The sequence below is a fragment of the Perognathus longimembris genome, chromosome 10 (assembly GCF_023159225.1).
Source record: "Perognathus longimembris pacificus isolate PPM17 chromosome 10, ASM2315922v1, whole genome shotgun sequence".
Classification (NCBI taxonomy): domain Eukaryota; kingdom Metazoa; phylum Chordata; class Mammalia; order Rodentia; family Heteromyidae; genus Perognathus; species Perognathus longimembris.
The window spans coordinates 7,900,510-7,913,283 of NC_063170.1; the positions used below are offsets into that span (position 1 = coordinate 7,900,510).

Consider the following 12,774-nt stretch of genomic DNA (forward strand, 5'->3'; position numbering starts at 1 on the left):
GTGGCAGAGTGCTAGCCTTGAGCGGGAAGAAGCCAGGGACAGTGCTCAGGCCCTGAGTCCAAGGCCCAGGACTGGCAAAAAAAAAAAAAAAAAGTGGTAGAACACCTGAGTTCAAACCCCATTACTTCAGGGGGAAAAAAATGTAGTCACATACTATGAGCCTTTGTGCTTTACTCTAGATAAGACAAAAAATGAGTAAGTCATGAACCCTGCACACAGTGAACTTCGGGACCGCAGGGAAAAGTAAAAGTTACTCCTCTCCCCTCCAGTGAGCCATGATCAGATGTGGAAGGAGCTCCATGGTTACCTGTTCCCAGCTCTCTCATCAAGCACAGAGGAGAAGCAGCCGTCTCAGTGTCCAAAGCACTAAGCGCTAGTCCCATGTCTACCACTATGTAGAATTTGCTCCCTTACAGAGTGCTGTTTACTTAACTCATCTATAAAGAAGCCCCTCAGCTGTTCTCTTATGTGCACTCATCGTATACCAGTTTGCCTGTATGTCACTGCCTTTGCTAGATTTTTCACCTTGAATCCAAAGATTATACTTTATTGTGTGTGTGTGTTCCTAGTTCCCAGTATGGTGTGTGGTAAATAATAGGTTCCCACTCATTTCTATTAGGCGAATTCAGTGTATGCATGCGTGAATGAATGAACAAATGAATGAACCAACTAATGACTATATTCCTTTCCGAAGTGAAAATTCTATTCTGTGAAATAGTGGGATGGCTGGAGTTGTAGATCACAGGGAAAGGAACTCCTGCCACTCATTGTTGAGCCTTGCCAATCTTTCTGCTAACGCTCTCCTTTCCAGACCTCTTGTAAATAGAAGGACTTCAGGGCCTCACTGAGGCTGAGCAGATACAGCAGTATGCTTGCTACAAATCAGAGTCCATGCTAAGGGCCATGGACCAAAGTAAGTCAGTTATCATAATGCCTCATGACAGTCTTGTGATGGCGTTTACCATTTAATTATAATGAAATTTGTTAGCCTTTCATGAGCTAAAAGAGCCAAAATAAGTTCAAGAAATTTATTGTGATAAACTTTGTTCTCAAAACAATGAAAAAAGATACCTATTTTCTCTGTCTCTTCTACTTTTGTGAGTTTCTATTTCTTTTTGGTACAAGATATTGGGATTTGGTATTAAGATAGATAGGTCATTGGAGTATATCCAGGGAGGGGAGAGTTGAAGATAATTACTGGTTGGTAAACAACTAAGCAAAATAGGTAAGGAAGAAACACTTAATAAAAGATTCTTTTGGGGCTGAGAATGTGACCTAGTGGTAAAGTGCTTGCCTCGTATACATGAAGCCCTGGGTTCTATTCCTCAGCACCACATATATAGAAAAAGCCAGAGGTGGCGCTGTGGCCCAAGTGGCAGAGTACTAGCCTTGAACAAAAAGAAGTCAAGGACAGTGCTCAGGCCCTGAGTACAAGTCCCAGGACTGGCAAAAAAAAAAAAAAGAGAGAGAGAGAGAGAGATTTTTTTCTACCAACATGAATGGAGCTCAGCCTCCTCTTGTGGCCTGGACTCTGACTAGTTAGAGCAAGGCCAGCCTTCTGGATGCGCTTTGTCTCTACATCACATTCATGGTGGGGAGGTCAGAAACTGACATTTGGGAGGAGGAGGTTGAAATGCCATTGTGACCCTGGAAACATCTTGGTAATCATAGTCTGGATACATCTCAGTGTAATATCCTGGATATAATCTGGGAGGGAACAAGTGTTATTTCCATGTCTTTGAACTTTGGCTCACAAGAGATGTCTGAGCGTTCTTCAGAACAAAGCACTGTTGTCTTGGAGTGATGTGTCAAAGCTGATCTTCTGCCAGCACCTTGGCCCCTGATTTAGGATCCAGAACAAAGAGCCACTGGTTCCCAGTGATAACAGAAATCTCCAGGAGAGTTCTGACATCTCCTTCTGGAGCTTTCCAGTACACTCAGAGCTGACTTCCTTCCTTCTAGCTCGCAGAGTTCTCAGCTACAGGCCCCCGTGATACTCCCTCACAGCTGGCCAGTGGCACCTGCCTAGAAGCCAACTCTCACCTGCCTTGGCTTCCTGAAAGCCTGATGGATGCAGTCTAACCACAGAGACAGGAACAGTGTGATAGTAAATCTCCCTCCTGAAAGCTGTGCTGGAATGATGCCAGGATTATGCTACTCAAACCCCATAGCAAGGTGGAAGGGAAGGGACTGCTCTCAGAAGCATGCAGGGCCCACATAACAGATTCTAGAAAGAGGCTCGTCACTTGGTGTTGAGTATGTACACACACGCGCGCGCGCACACACACACACACCACATTCTTGGCTGCTATCAGGGCACCATTCACTTTGATTTAGCCTCAGTTAAAGGCAGGTTATTTTGCTTCAGAGACTATCAGGTTAAGATGTCGTAAACCATGTTAATGGCCCAGTGAAAGCAGAGCTGAAAGCTTCCCCTTTCTCCCTAAGTATAGTAGCACAGGTGCCTTCCTGCTAGTGTTCAGTGGTGACAGCAAAGGGTGAGTGTGGCTCATTTTCTTTTTCTGAAAACCATCTCACAACTTTGCAGCAAAACATTCATCAAAAAAGATGATGTAGGGGCTGGGAATATGGCCTAGTGTCAAGAATGCTCACCTCTTATACAAGAAGCCCTGGGTTCGATTCCTCAGCACACACATATACAGAAAAGGCCAGAAGTGGCGCTGTGGCTTAAGTTGGCAGAGTTGAGCAAAAAAGAAGCCAGGGACAGTGCTCAGGCCCTGAGTTCACGGCCCAGGACTGGCCAAAAAAAAAGAAAGAAATCCCATGTAAGTCATGCACTACATGCACCAATGATTCATGTCTATAATCCTAGCTACTCAGGTGGCTGAGATATGAGGATTGTGGCTCAGAGCTAGCCCTGGCAAGAAAGTCAGTGAGATTCTTATCTCCCGTTAATCACTAAAAAGCCAGAAGTATGGTTGTGACTCAATTGCTAGAATGCCAACCTTGAGTGAAGAAGCTCAGGGACAGTTCACAGGACTTAAGTTCAAGCCCCAGTACTGGCGCGCACATACACACACACACACACACACACACACACACACACACACACACACACACACACACACACACACACACACACACTACAGAGACTAGAGAAATTGCAGAGCTGCATTTTCTATTGGTTTGACCTTAGTTGTTTCATTTAACCTCTCTGAGCTTTATTTGTCCAGCTCAACACAAGGATGATGCCTGCCTGGCCTGTTCTGAGTTGATCTAAGCACAGTGTATAGTGGGGCATGAACTTGACAGCGAAGCAGGCTTCCTCTAGACTAATGCTAGTAGAATGACATCATTTAACGTCATTTTGGGCCCCCAAACTTTGTGTTTAACATGGACTTTAGGGGCTGGGAGTGCGGCTTAGTGGTAGAGTACTTGCTTAACATGCATGAAGCCCTTGGTTTAGTTCCTCAGTACCACATAAACAGAAAAGGCCGGAAGTGGCGCTGTGGCTCAAGTGGTGGAGAGCTGACCTTAAGCAAAAAGAAGCCAGGGACAGTGCTCAGGACCTGAGTTCAAGCCCCAGGACTGGGGGGGGGGGAAGCTCAGGGATGGTGCCCAGGCCCTGAATTCAAGCCCTGGAATGAATGAATGAATGAATGAGGACACTGGCCTGTCAGCTCACCCTCGGGGTGCAGGGTTTTAAACTAGGTGGAAGCTGATACTGGTGATCTTGAAGATGATACTTTGACTCTGAGCTGTGATCCTTTGGCCTAGGCTGTGGTGAGCATCCAGTGAGAAAGTGGCTCTGAAAGCACTCAGAGGCTGAGCACTGTGACGTGAGCTCACAGTGTTTAGGTGGCTTAACACTCCTGCATATCTTTATCAGGCAGAAATAGATTCCAGTTTCCTATGTGCTGGTAGATAATTTCATAAAAAGATCAAAAGCCATGTGCCTCATAGTCCTTTCCCTCCTATCACCTTCTTGAGAACCAGCTGTCTTCTGTTTTTCTTCTTTTATCTCATACGTGTAACATTGACTGGAAACATTTGGCCTGCCGAGACTTGAATTTGGGCATATGGGGTTTCTCCCACAGCCCCTGATAGCATCACCAGCAAATAGAGCACAGGCTGTACATTCCCTGTGCTCAAGAATGTTCTCCACCTCCTGGGAAAACCAGGCCTAGCTCACAGAAGTGGAAAGGCAACGAACTGCCTTTAAAAGGTCCTTGTACCCCATTGCGACTTCTTGCTCATCAGTGCTGGGAACTGGTTCTTACTTTTAAAAGAATTTCCAGAGACACAAACAATGACAGTGACTCACAGTGGCCAGGGCTTACAGCACCTTGACCCAGGCCCCGTGCTGTTTTAGCTCTTTACATGGAAGGTAGGGCACAGCCCAATGAGTAAGCATTCACTGGAGATTAGGAAACCCAGAGAGACACACTTAAATGACTATCCTTGAGTCATTCAGGCAGAGATGGAATTTGGACTTGGCCATGTGACTCCAAAGCTTCTCCTGAGCCCCCCCCCCCTTCCTGTAAGCAGAGACTCGCTACACAGGCACACAGAGGTCTGAGGGGTAGGGACTTCCAGGGTCAGCCCCTGAGCAGGGCAGTCACATGTCAGGCAGGAAAAGCATATTAGCATTCTGCTGTACTTACAGTGTTCTCCATACCAGGAAGGAAATAACCCAAGGTATAAACATGGCTTCCATTAAGAAAAATGGCCCCAACCCAGGGAACCCTGTGCAAATCCAAAAAACTATTGAAGAGATCAGTCTTGTACATGGCGCATGCCTTCTGTTTTCTCTTTCCTTAGTTTAAAAAGACCAAGTGGCATGAGCAACCTCTTGGGGAAACTTGGAGCCAAGAAACAGAAAATGAGCACCCTTGAGAAGTCCAAATTGGACTGGGAGAGCTTCAAGGAGGAAGAAGGGATTGGCGAAGAGCTGGCCATCCATAATCGAGGGAAAGAAGGGTAAGAACTTGGAATGACTTACTGTTGATAAGCTCGGTTTGAGCCATGGGAAATGAAGAAATGAGAATGCTTAGATTGTTCCAACATGGGGCAGGTCCTACCACAGGTGAGGGAGGAAAAGAGGGTGTGTGAGAACACAACTGTTTTCCAGTGATGTCTGTCAAGCTGAGTTTGCTGAATTACAGCTCTAGTGAACCGTTAAGTTGCCTGGCTTATTCCCATGGTTGAAATCTAACTCAGCTGTAGCAGTCTTAACCTAACCTGGATCATTTGGCCTTCTGAGAAGTCAGACCAGTTCAAATACTTGAGAAGCGAAGCCAACGCAGTGCCTATGTGGTATCTCATTGTGATTTTTTCTTTTTTTGGTCCATTTCATTGTAGCCAGGGTGGGGCCTCACCCTTGACCGTGGCTGCATTGTGTACCAGCCTCTTGGACATCATCCCAGGCCCTATCCCTTCCTGTCCACTGTGGAATACAAAGAGGATGTCCATTGCATTGTATCTAGTTGTGAAAATGGTCCCTTCCTTTTGTTACATTTGTTTTCCTGGTGATCGAATGAAAAACCAGGAAAGTATTAGTAAGGTTACTACAGAAGTTGGTCCTTGGCTCCAGGTCAACATTCCCTACCCTTAACAGTGGAAGAAAGTGTCGTGTGCCCCTCCCACCATCGGGGCGCCCCTCCCCACTAAACTCTCCCGGTACAGTAGATATGTCTGAGGCTCAGCTCCTTTGTCAGTAACACCACCTTCTGTGGTGAAGGCAGTTGTGCATCTCTCACAAGACAGCATGTAATATGTGCTGTTATATTACATATATTGCATCTATTACATAAGTGTGATAGGCCCAAAGCCTTTCAGAACACCTGCCGTACAATGGCCTGAAGTAAGTACAAACCATTCAGGTTACTAAATAACCTAAATTATAGTAAAGATAACTCAGAGATTTACTTTCTAGGTCATATTTCTTTGTTGTTTTGTGTTGGGTTTGGGCTTTGTAGTTTTGGGGGACTTGAGACAGATTGTGTAGCACAAGTTGGCTCGTATTCACAATCTCCCTGCCTCAGTCTCCTGGGTCGTTCATGGTATTATGGGTATGGGCCACTCCCTTGTTTTAGGGATCATATTTCTAAATGAGGCCTCAACATTATCTGAATGAGTCTAGGAGCCAAACAAAATGTTTAAAATTTTTTTTAATGAAAATTGTTTTAGGGGCTGGGAATTTGGCCTAGTGGTAGAGTGCTTGCCTAGTATGCATGAAGCCCTGGGTTCAAGTCCTCAGCACCACATAAACAGAAAAAGCCATAAGTGGCGCTGTGGCTCAAGTGGCAGAGTGCTAGCTTTGAGCAAAAAGAAGCCAGGGACCGTGTTTAGGCCCTGAGTTCAAGCCCCAGGACTGGCAAAAAAGAAAAAGAAAATTGTTTTATAAGCCTGCTTAGTTACCAGATCCACTTCAGTCTGTCTGTGCCTCATGACAGAGACAGAAGAGCTACAGCTGGGAAAGCCCAGGACAAAGCAAAAGCATGAGGTGGTGTTATCTCCATAAAAATGGGTGGCTCTGACATTCTCCCCACATCTTTCCACCAGCCCCGCTTCACTGTTCACTTCCCACAGGGACCTCAGACAGCAGAGAAAGTTCCAGTGTGTGCTACACTTTATTGCTTCTTTGAGTGTTGATCATATGGTTTGGACAATGTCACTCCTACTTAAGCAAATAAAAGTCTTGTAAAAGTAAGGTGTGGCCCTGTTGAAGATAAGAAAGAGTTAATAAAATACAGACTGGAGAGAAAACAAGATTAAAGGGCCATCTGCCCAAGGTGGACTTATCAGGCAGTGGAAAATCCAGTAACTGAGTTAGGGAACAACTAACAGCATGCCACTTCTGCTTTGTTCTCCTGCATCTAAAGCTCTTCGCCACCACCACTGGATGATGCCACCGATCTGCCACCGCAGATCCTGTGGTTTCTGTGCTCCTCCCTGGATCTTCTGGTCTGCCTTCAGGGCGCGCACGCACATACACACACACAGAGCACACTTCTCTAACTGTGAAGTATTTTATAATAAATTCAAGGTTTTTTGTTTTTGTTTTTGTTTTTTGCCAGTCCTGGGGCTTGACCTCGGGGCCTGGGCACTGCCCCTGAGTTGCTTTTGCTCAAGGCTAGCACTCTACCACTTGAGCCCCAGTGACACTTCCGGCTTTTTCTGTGTATGTGGCACTGAGGAATCGAACCCAGGGATGCATGCTATGCAAGTACTTTACCACTAAGCCACATTCCCAGCTCCCAATTCCAAGTTTTCACCCTCCTACCAATCCGCCATGGACACTAGACTCAGTTTCTTCACCTGTAAGCTTTAATATACCTTGTTGTGGGAATTAAATAAGTAGCAGAAATGCCCAACCTGTTTATAAATAGGAGTTCCCTCTCTTTCTCCCATCCCAAGTTCTCTGCTTACATTTCTTTCTCCCATCTGCCACTACTGACCATGACAAGACTGAGGCCTTACTGGAAAGCTCCATGCTTTATCCCTTTAAATCCTTGCCAACTCTTCAGGAATATTTTCCATAATGATGGGAAAGAAAGCTTAGGGGCATCTCCTAATCTCCCTTCCTAGCTTCTCTTGTTTCCCCAGAGTTTCAACTGTGAACCTGGGGCCCTGGGCAGCTGCCTCATCTTCCTTCCCAAAAGAAGTCTTGGCTCCCATTTTCTTCTGGTGACTAGAAACATCTCCTGCTTATCCATCCCACTGAATTCCAGACTTAGCTTTCTGCTGATTGGTCCATCACTTTATCTGCATGTCCAAGCCACACATCAGACTTACTGTCCAGAACCAAATACTTGCTCACGCTTCAGAAACAGACTCCCTGTGTCAGACTTTGCAGAAAATGCTACCGTTGCTATCAAGCCACTGTCAGAAGAGAAACCTCAGCAGCACTCTTGATTTCCTCTTCCCACTCAAGTCCTACAAGTCTAGTTGGTGCTGTGTCACCAAGTATTTCAGCCTATCTCGCTTGTCTCACCTCTCCACTCGCTGCCAGCTGCTGAAGTGATGGTTTAAAAGTGCAGGCCATTTTTTTTTAATCTCCCACAGAAAGCCCCCCATGGTGCTGGGAATATGGCCTAGTGGCAAGAGCGCTTGCCTCGTATACATGAAGCCCTGGGTTCGATTCCCCAACACCACATATATAGAAAACGGCCAGAAGTGGCGCTGTGGCTCAAGTGGCAGAGTGCTAGCCTTGAGCAAAAGGAAGCCAGGGACAGTGCTCAGGCCCTGAGTTCAAGCCCTAGACTGACAAAAAGAAAGCCCCCCATCACAGATCTAATCCATCTTAAACTCCTAACAGGGCCAGCCAGACTCTCTCCCAGCCTTGCCCTCCCCTCCTCTGACTTCTCACTGAAAGCAGTGCTTCGCTGTCAGGGCTTGAGTAGATGCTACTTTGTAGCTCCAGCCACCCCAGTCCCTTCACCCTTTTGGGGTTTCTCTCTTGTATTTCCTGGCTGGTGCCTATGTTAGCCAGAGCAGGCCACTCAGGGCAGGGCTTTCTGCACCTAGAACAGCCCCCATTGCAGAGTAGGTGCCATGCTGTGACAGTTTCTAAATCCCCATCCTGCTAGCTAGCAGAGAGTCATGGCTTTGGCAACCTAGTCAGATTAGAGCTGAACACCCAGAAAGATGGGGGAGGGAGGAGCCTAGTCAGGCACCAGTGGCTCATACTTGTAATCTTAGCTGATCAAGAGGCTGAAATCAGGATCAAGGTTTAAAGCTAGCTAGGGCAGGAAAAGTCCATGAGGCTCTTATCTCCAATTAATTACCAAAAAAAGCCAAATAGGCCAGGTGCTCGTGGCTTGTGCTGGTTCTCCTGGCTACTCAGGAGGTTGAGATCTGAGGACTACTCAGGAGGTTGAGATCTGAGGAGAGTCCTATCTCCAATTAACCACCAGAAAACCAGAAGTGGTGTTGTGGCTCCTAGTGGTAAAGTACTAGCTTTGAGCACGAAAGCTTAGGGACAGTACCCAGGCCCTGAGTTCAAACCCTTGGACCAACAACCCCCCCCCAAAAAAAAAAAAGAATAATGAAAGAAAGAACAAGATGGGGTGCTTAATACATCATTGTAAGCAAGCAGAATTGGTTTAAATGCCTGTCTCAGAGTGGTCATCTGTCCCACAAGGAACTGCTGCTTTTCTTCTGCTCCCCAGCTGCCCCTTGGCCAAATGCAGCAGACTGCACTTGGACGCTGAGCACAGCCTCCTCCGGCCCTGTAGCTCATCACACAGTGCCCTGCTCGTGTCTGTGGAGTAGCAACACAGCTTTGCAGCACTGCTAGGCACGGGCCAGCAGGCTTAGCCCAGGGCATGAGGCATAGTAAGAAGGGAATTAGAGGCTCAGTCCTGGCTGTGGCTGCTGTCTGGTCACTTGAAGATCACGGGGCCAAATGACCTGAAAGCCAGGTGTTTTGTGACTCAGAGAGGCGTGAAGGAGGTACCAAGGAAACTCATTTTCTCTCTCCCAAGAATCTTATCTCCACCACCCCGACGAGTCCCTCTCTCAGAACCATCCCAGCCTTGAAATAATGGGAAAGGAAGGCAGTGGAGAAGAAAGCATTAAAATATTCACCCTTTCAGTCCTGCCCATGAGATGATTACATGTTAGGTCCTGGGGAAACAGAGCAATGGCACACTCAGTATTGGGCAGTTGGCTTCCTTCAGTTGAGTTTCTCGGGACAGAGGAGTCCACATCTCACTCAGTCCATCCATCCAGACTGTCTCCTTCTTTGTGAAGTTAGGGACCAAAACTCAGCGCTCCCCACCCCATGGATGTGCCCACAAGGGAGCCAGGGCCGGCTGCTCGTTCACAGTGCAGGGAAGTAGCAACCCAGCAGGTGTGTCCTGTTACCTGTGCCTGCCTCAGTGGTCCTTTTCTCTCCAGGGTGGGGGGAGGCATGTCTTGTGGGTGTCTAGCCAGAATAATAACTAGGTGGAGCTTTTGGAGGTCAGCTGACCACTGGGCCTTCCCAGACTGGAGCCCAGTGCCTTCTAGGTGGGGCTTAGTGTCTTCCCTGACGGCACTCCCCACCCCCCCCTTTCTTTGTCCTTCATTTCCAAGTCTCCCCTACTTTCCTTTGTCCTGGATTTCTGGGAAACTGTGGCCAAAAAAGTAATTTGGGCTGTATAACCTGGTTCTGAAAGGAAAAACTAGAAAATCCCTTAGGTCCTTGATGCTATTGGCATATTTGTTCATGAAAATAAAGAACTGCTGCTTAACTGGGCCACAAAAAACAACTGCAGCCGCAAAGGCCTCTGCTCCCTCCCCGCGTCCCCAGGCTTCCCTGTGGACTGAGCTTAATCAGGCCAGTCCCCCAGACACTGGACACAGGCCACCAGCGCACCAAGACAGAAAATGAGCCAGAGCCGCCGTTGCCATCACCCTTGTCAGCCAGTGGGTCTGCGGTGGAACTGTGGCCCACTTGCAAAATGCCTGAACTAGGTGAGCCCTCAGGAGGCCTGGGAGGCAGCCTTCCCAGCCAGCCCTTCTTACTGGAGCCTCTGCTGTCCTAGGGGCCGAGGCTCTATAGGTGAAGCTGTCCAGGTCCAAAAGAAGAAGTAACCCAAAACAACTCTAATAACTTTTTAGTTTTATTGTTTACAAAGTATGTCTCTCGGGGCTGGGGATATGGCCTAGTGGCAAGAGAGCTTGCCTCGTATACATGAAGCCCTGGGTTCGTTTCCCCAGCACCACATATACAGAAAATGGCCAGAAGTGGCGCTGTGGCTCAAGTGGCAGAGTGCTAGCCTTGAGCAAAAAGAAGCCAGGGACAGTGCTCAGGCCCTGAGTTCAAGGCCCAGGACTGGCACAAAAAGAAAAAAAAAAGTATGTCAGTTTCATTGCAAAAGCCACAGGATATTGTCTTGTCTTTTTTTTTTTTGCCAGTCCTGGGCCTTGAACTCAGGGCCTGAGCACTGTCCCTGGCTTCCTTTTTGCTCAAGGCTAGCACTCTGCCACTTGAGCCACAGTGCCACTTCCAGCTTTTTCTGTGTATGTGGTTCTGGGGAATCGAACCCAGGGCTTCATGTATATGAGGCAAGCACTCTTGCCAGTAGGCCATATTCCCAGCCCTCTTTTCTTTTGTGCTTGTATTGGGGCTTGAACTCAAGGCCTTGTGCTCTTGCTTGGCTTTTTCTATTCATTGCCTGAACTGTACCACTTGAGCCACACCTCCGACCCACCATTTTGCTGATTCATTGGAGGCAGAGTTTCTCAGATTTTTCTGCCCTGCTGGTTCTGAGGGTCACAGATCCTCAATCTACTGAGTAGCTAGGATTACAGGCCCAAGCCACTGGTGCCCAGCTAAGGTATCATTATTTTTATTTCTGTTTTACAGAGAAGGGGTTAGGGGACAGAAAATTAAGTATCTTACCCAAAAGCACAACAATTCCTCCGCATCCTTTCTGTGTCTTGGTACTAGAGGAGCCCCTGTCCCACGAGGAGGGCTGTTAGTTTGCAGTCATCTCTTGGTGGTGAACCAAGACGGTCACAAGGACCCCGTGAGCAGCTGCTGGTGGCTGTGACTGGGAAATGAGGTCTCCAGACCTGTCTGGATGGTCTTTGTCAGGTTGTCCCCTGGGAATCCAGTTGCATCCTGCACCTGTGCCCACCTCACTGCCTGAAGCCTCCGGCAGCCCCAGCTCAGCCTCGCTAGTTCCCTTCACGCAGTTTGCTCCTGTGATCTCAGAGTCAGCTGGCCCCACTGAGCTCCCGGAACCTGCAAGGCCTTTGTTCATTCTTCCTCCTCCTTCCTGATCTCTCAGCAAGTAGCCCTGCAAGCTCTGTTCCCCGGGTGCCCCGCAGGCAATTCCAGCACCACACACTCTCTTGTCGAGGCTCACCTCGCTTTTCTACCAGCTTTTCCAAGGGCCAGTTAGAGCACCCTGCTGTCTACACACCTGCTTCCGGTGCTGTAAGCTTCAGGACCTCATACTTGTTGTTATCCTCGTCGTCATTGTCGTCATCATCATCCAGACACATAGTCTGAAAGGAATAGAGTAAATCCATACATTTCCTGCCTGAACTTTGTGTGGGTTTGAACTCAGGGCCTTGTGCTTGCAGGGCAGGTATTCTACTTCTTGAGCCACGTCCTCTTTTCTTGCTTTAATTCTTCACACAAGGTCATATATTTTTACCCAGTGCCAGTCCCAGTCCATGATCACACTGTGTGGTTGGAGTTACAGATATGAACCAACATGCTCAATGTATCTGTTGAGATAGGGTCTTGATAACTTTTTTGCCTGAGCTGGCCTTCAATTGTGATCCTCCTGATTTCTGCTTCCCAAGTAATTGAGGTTACAAGTGTGAGCCACTGTGCCCAATTCCTTTACCTGTTTTATTTACAAGCCTGCATGGGGCTGCTTGCAGTAGATGGGGGAGTTGTTCTGTTGTATGTCCAAGTGCTCCCCACTTGTCCCTTTTATGTGTGTGTGTGCCAATCTTGGGGACTGAACTCAGGGCCTAGATGCTGTCCCTCTGCATTTTTGCTCAAGCCTGGCACGATACCACATAAGCCCCAGCTCCGCTTCTGGCTTTTCTCTGGTTAATTGGAGATAAGAATCTCCTGAACTGGGGCTGGGGATATGGCCTAGTGGCAAGAGAGCTTGCCTCGTATACATGTAGGCCCTGGGTTCGATTCCCCAGCACCACATATACAGAAAACGGCCAGAAGTGGCGCTGTGGCTCAAGTGGCAGAGTGCTAGCCTTGAGCAAAAGGAAGCCAGGGACAGTGCTCAGGCCCTGAGTCCAAGGCCCAGGACTGGCCCCCCCCCAAAAAAAAAAAAAAGAATCTCC

At 47.8% G+C, this 12,774-nt stretch overlaps 1 protein-coding gene across 1 annotated transcript in view; it reads left to right on the plus strand.

Annotated features, from left to right (window-relative positions):
* Cfdp1 (craniofacial development protein 1) overlaps positions 1-12,774 on the plus strand; it is an 85,717-nt gene that overhangs the window by 70,775 nt on the left and 2,168 nt on the right. The window contains exon 6 of the mRNA XM_048355111.1: positions 4,783-4,941. Within this exon, the coding sequence (XP_048211068.1) occupies positions 4,783-4,941 (159 nt within the window). The remainder of the gene's footprint in view (positions 1-4,782; positions 4,942-12,774) is intronic.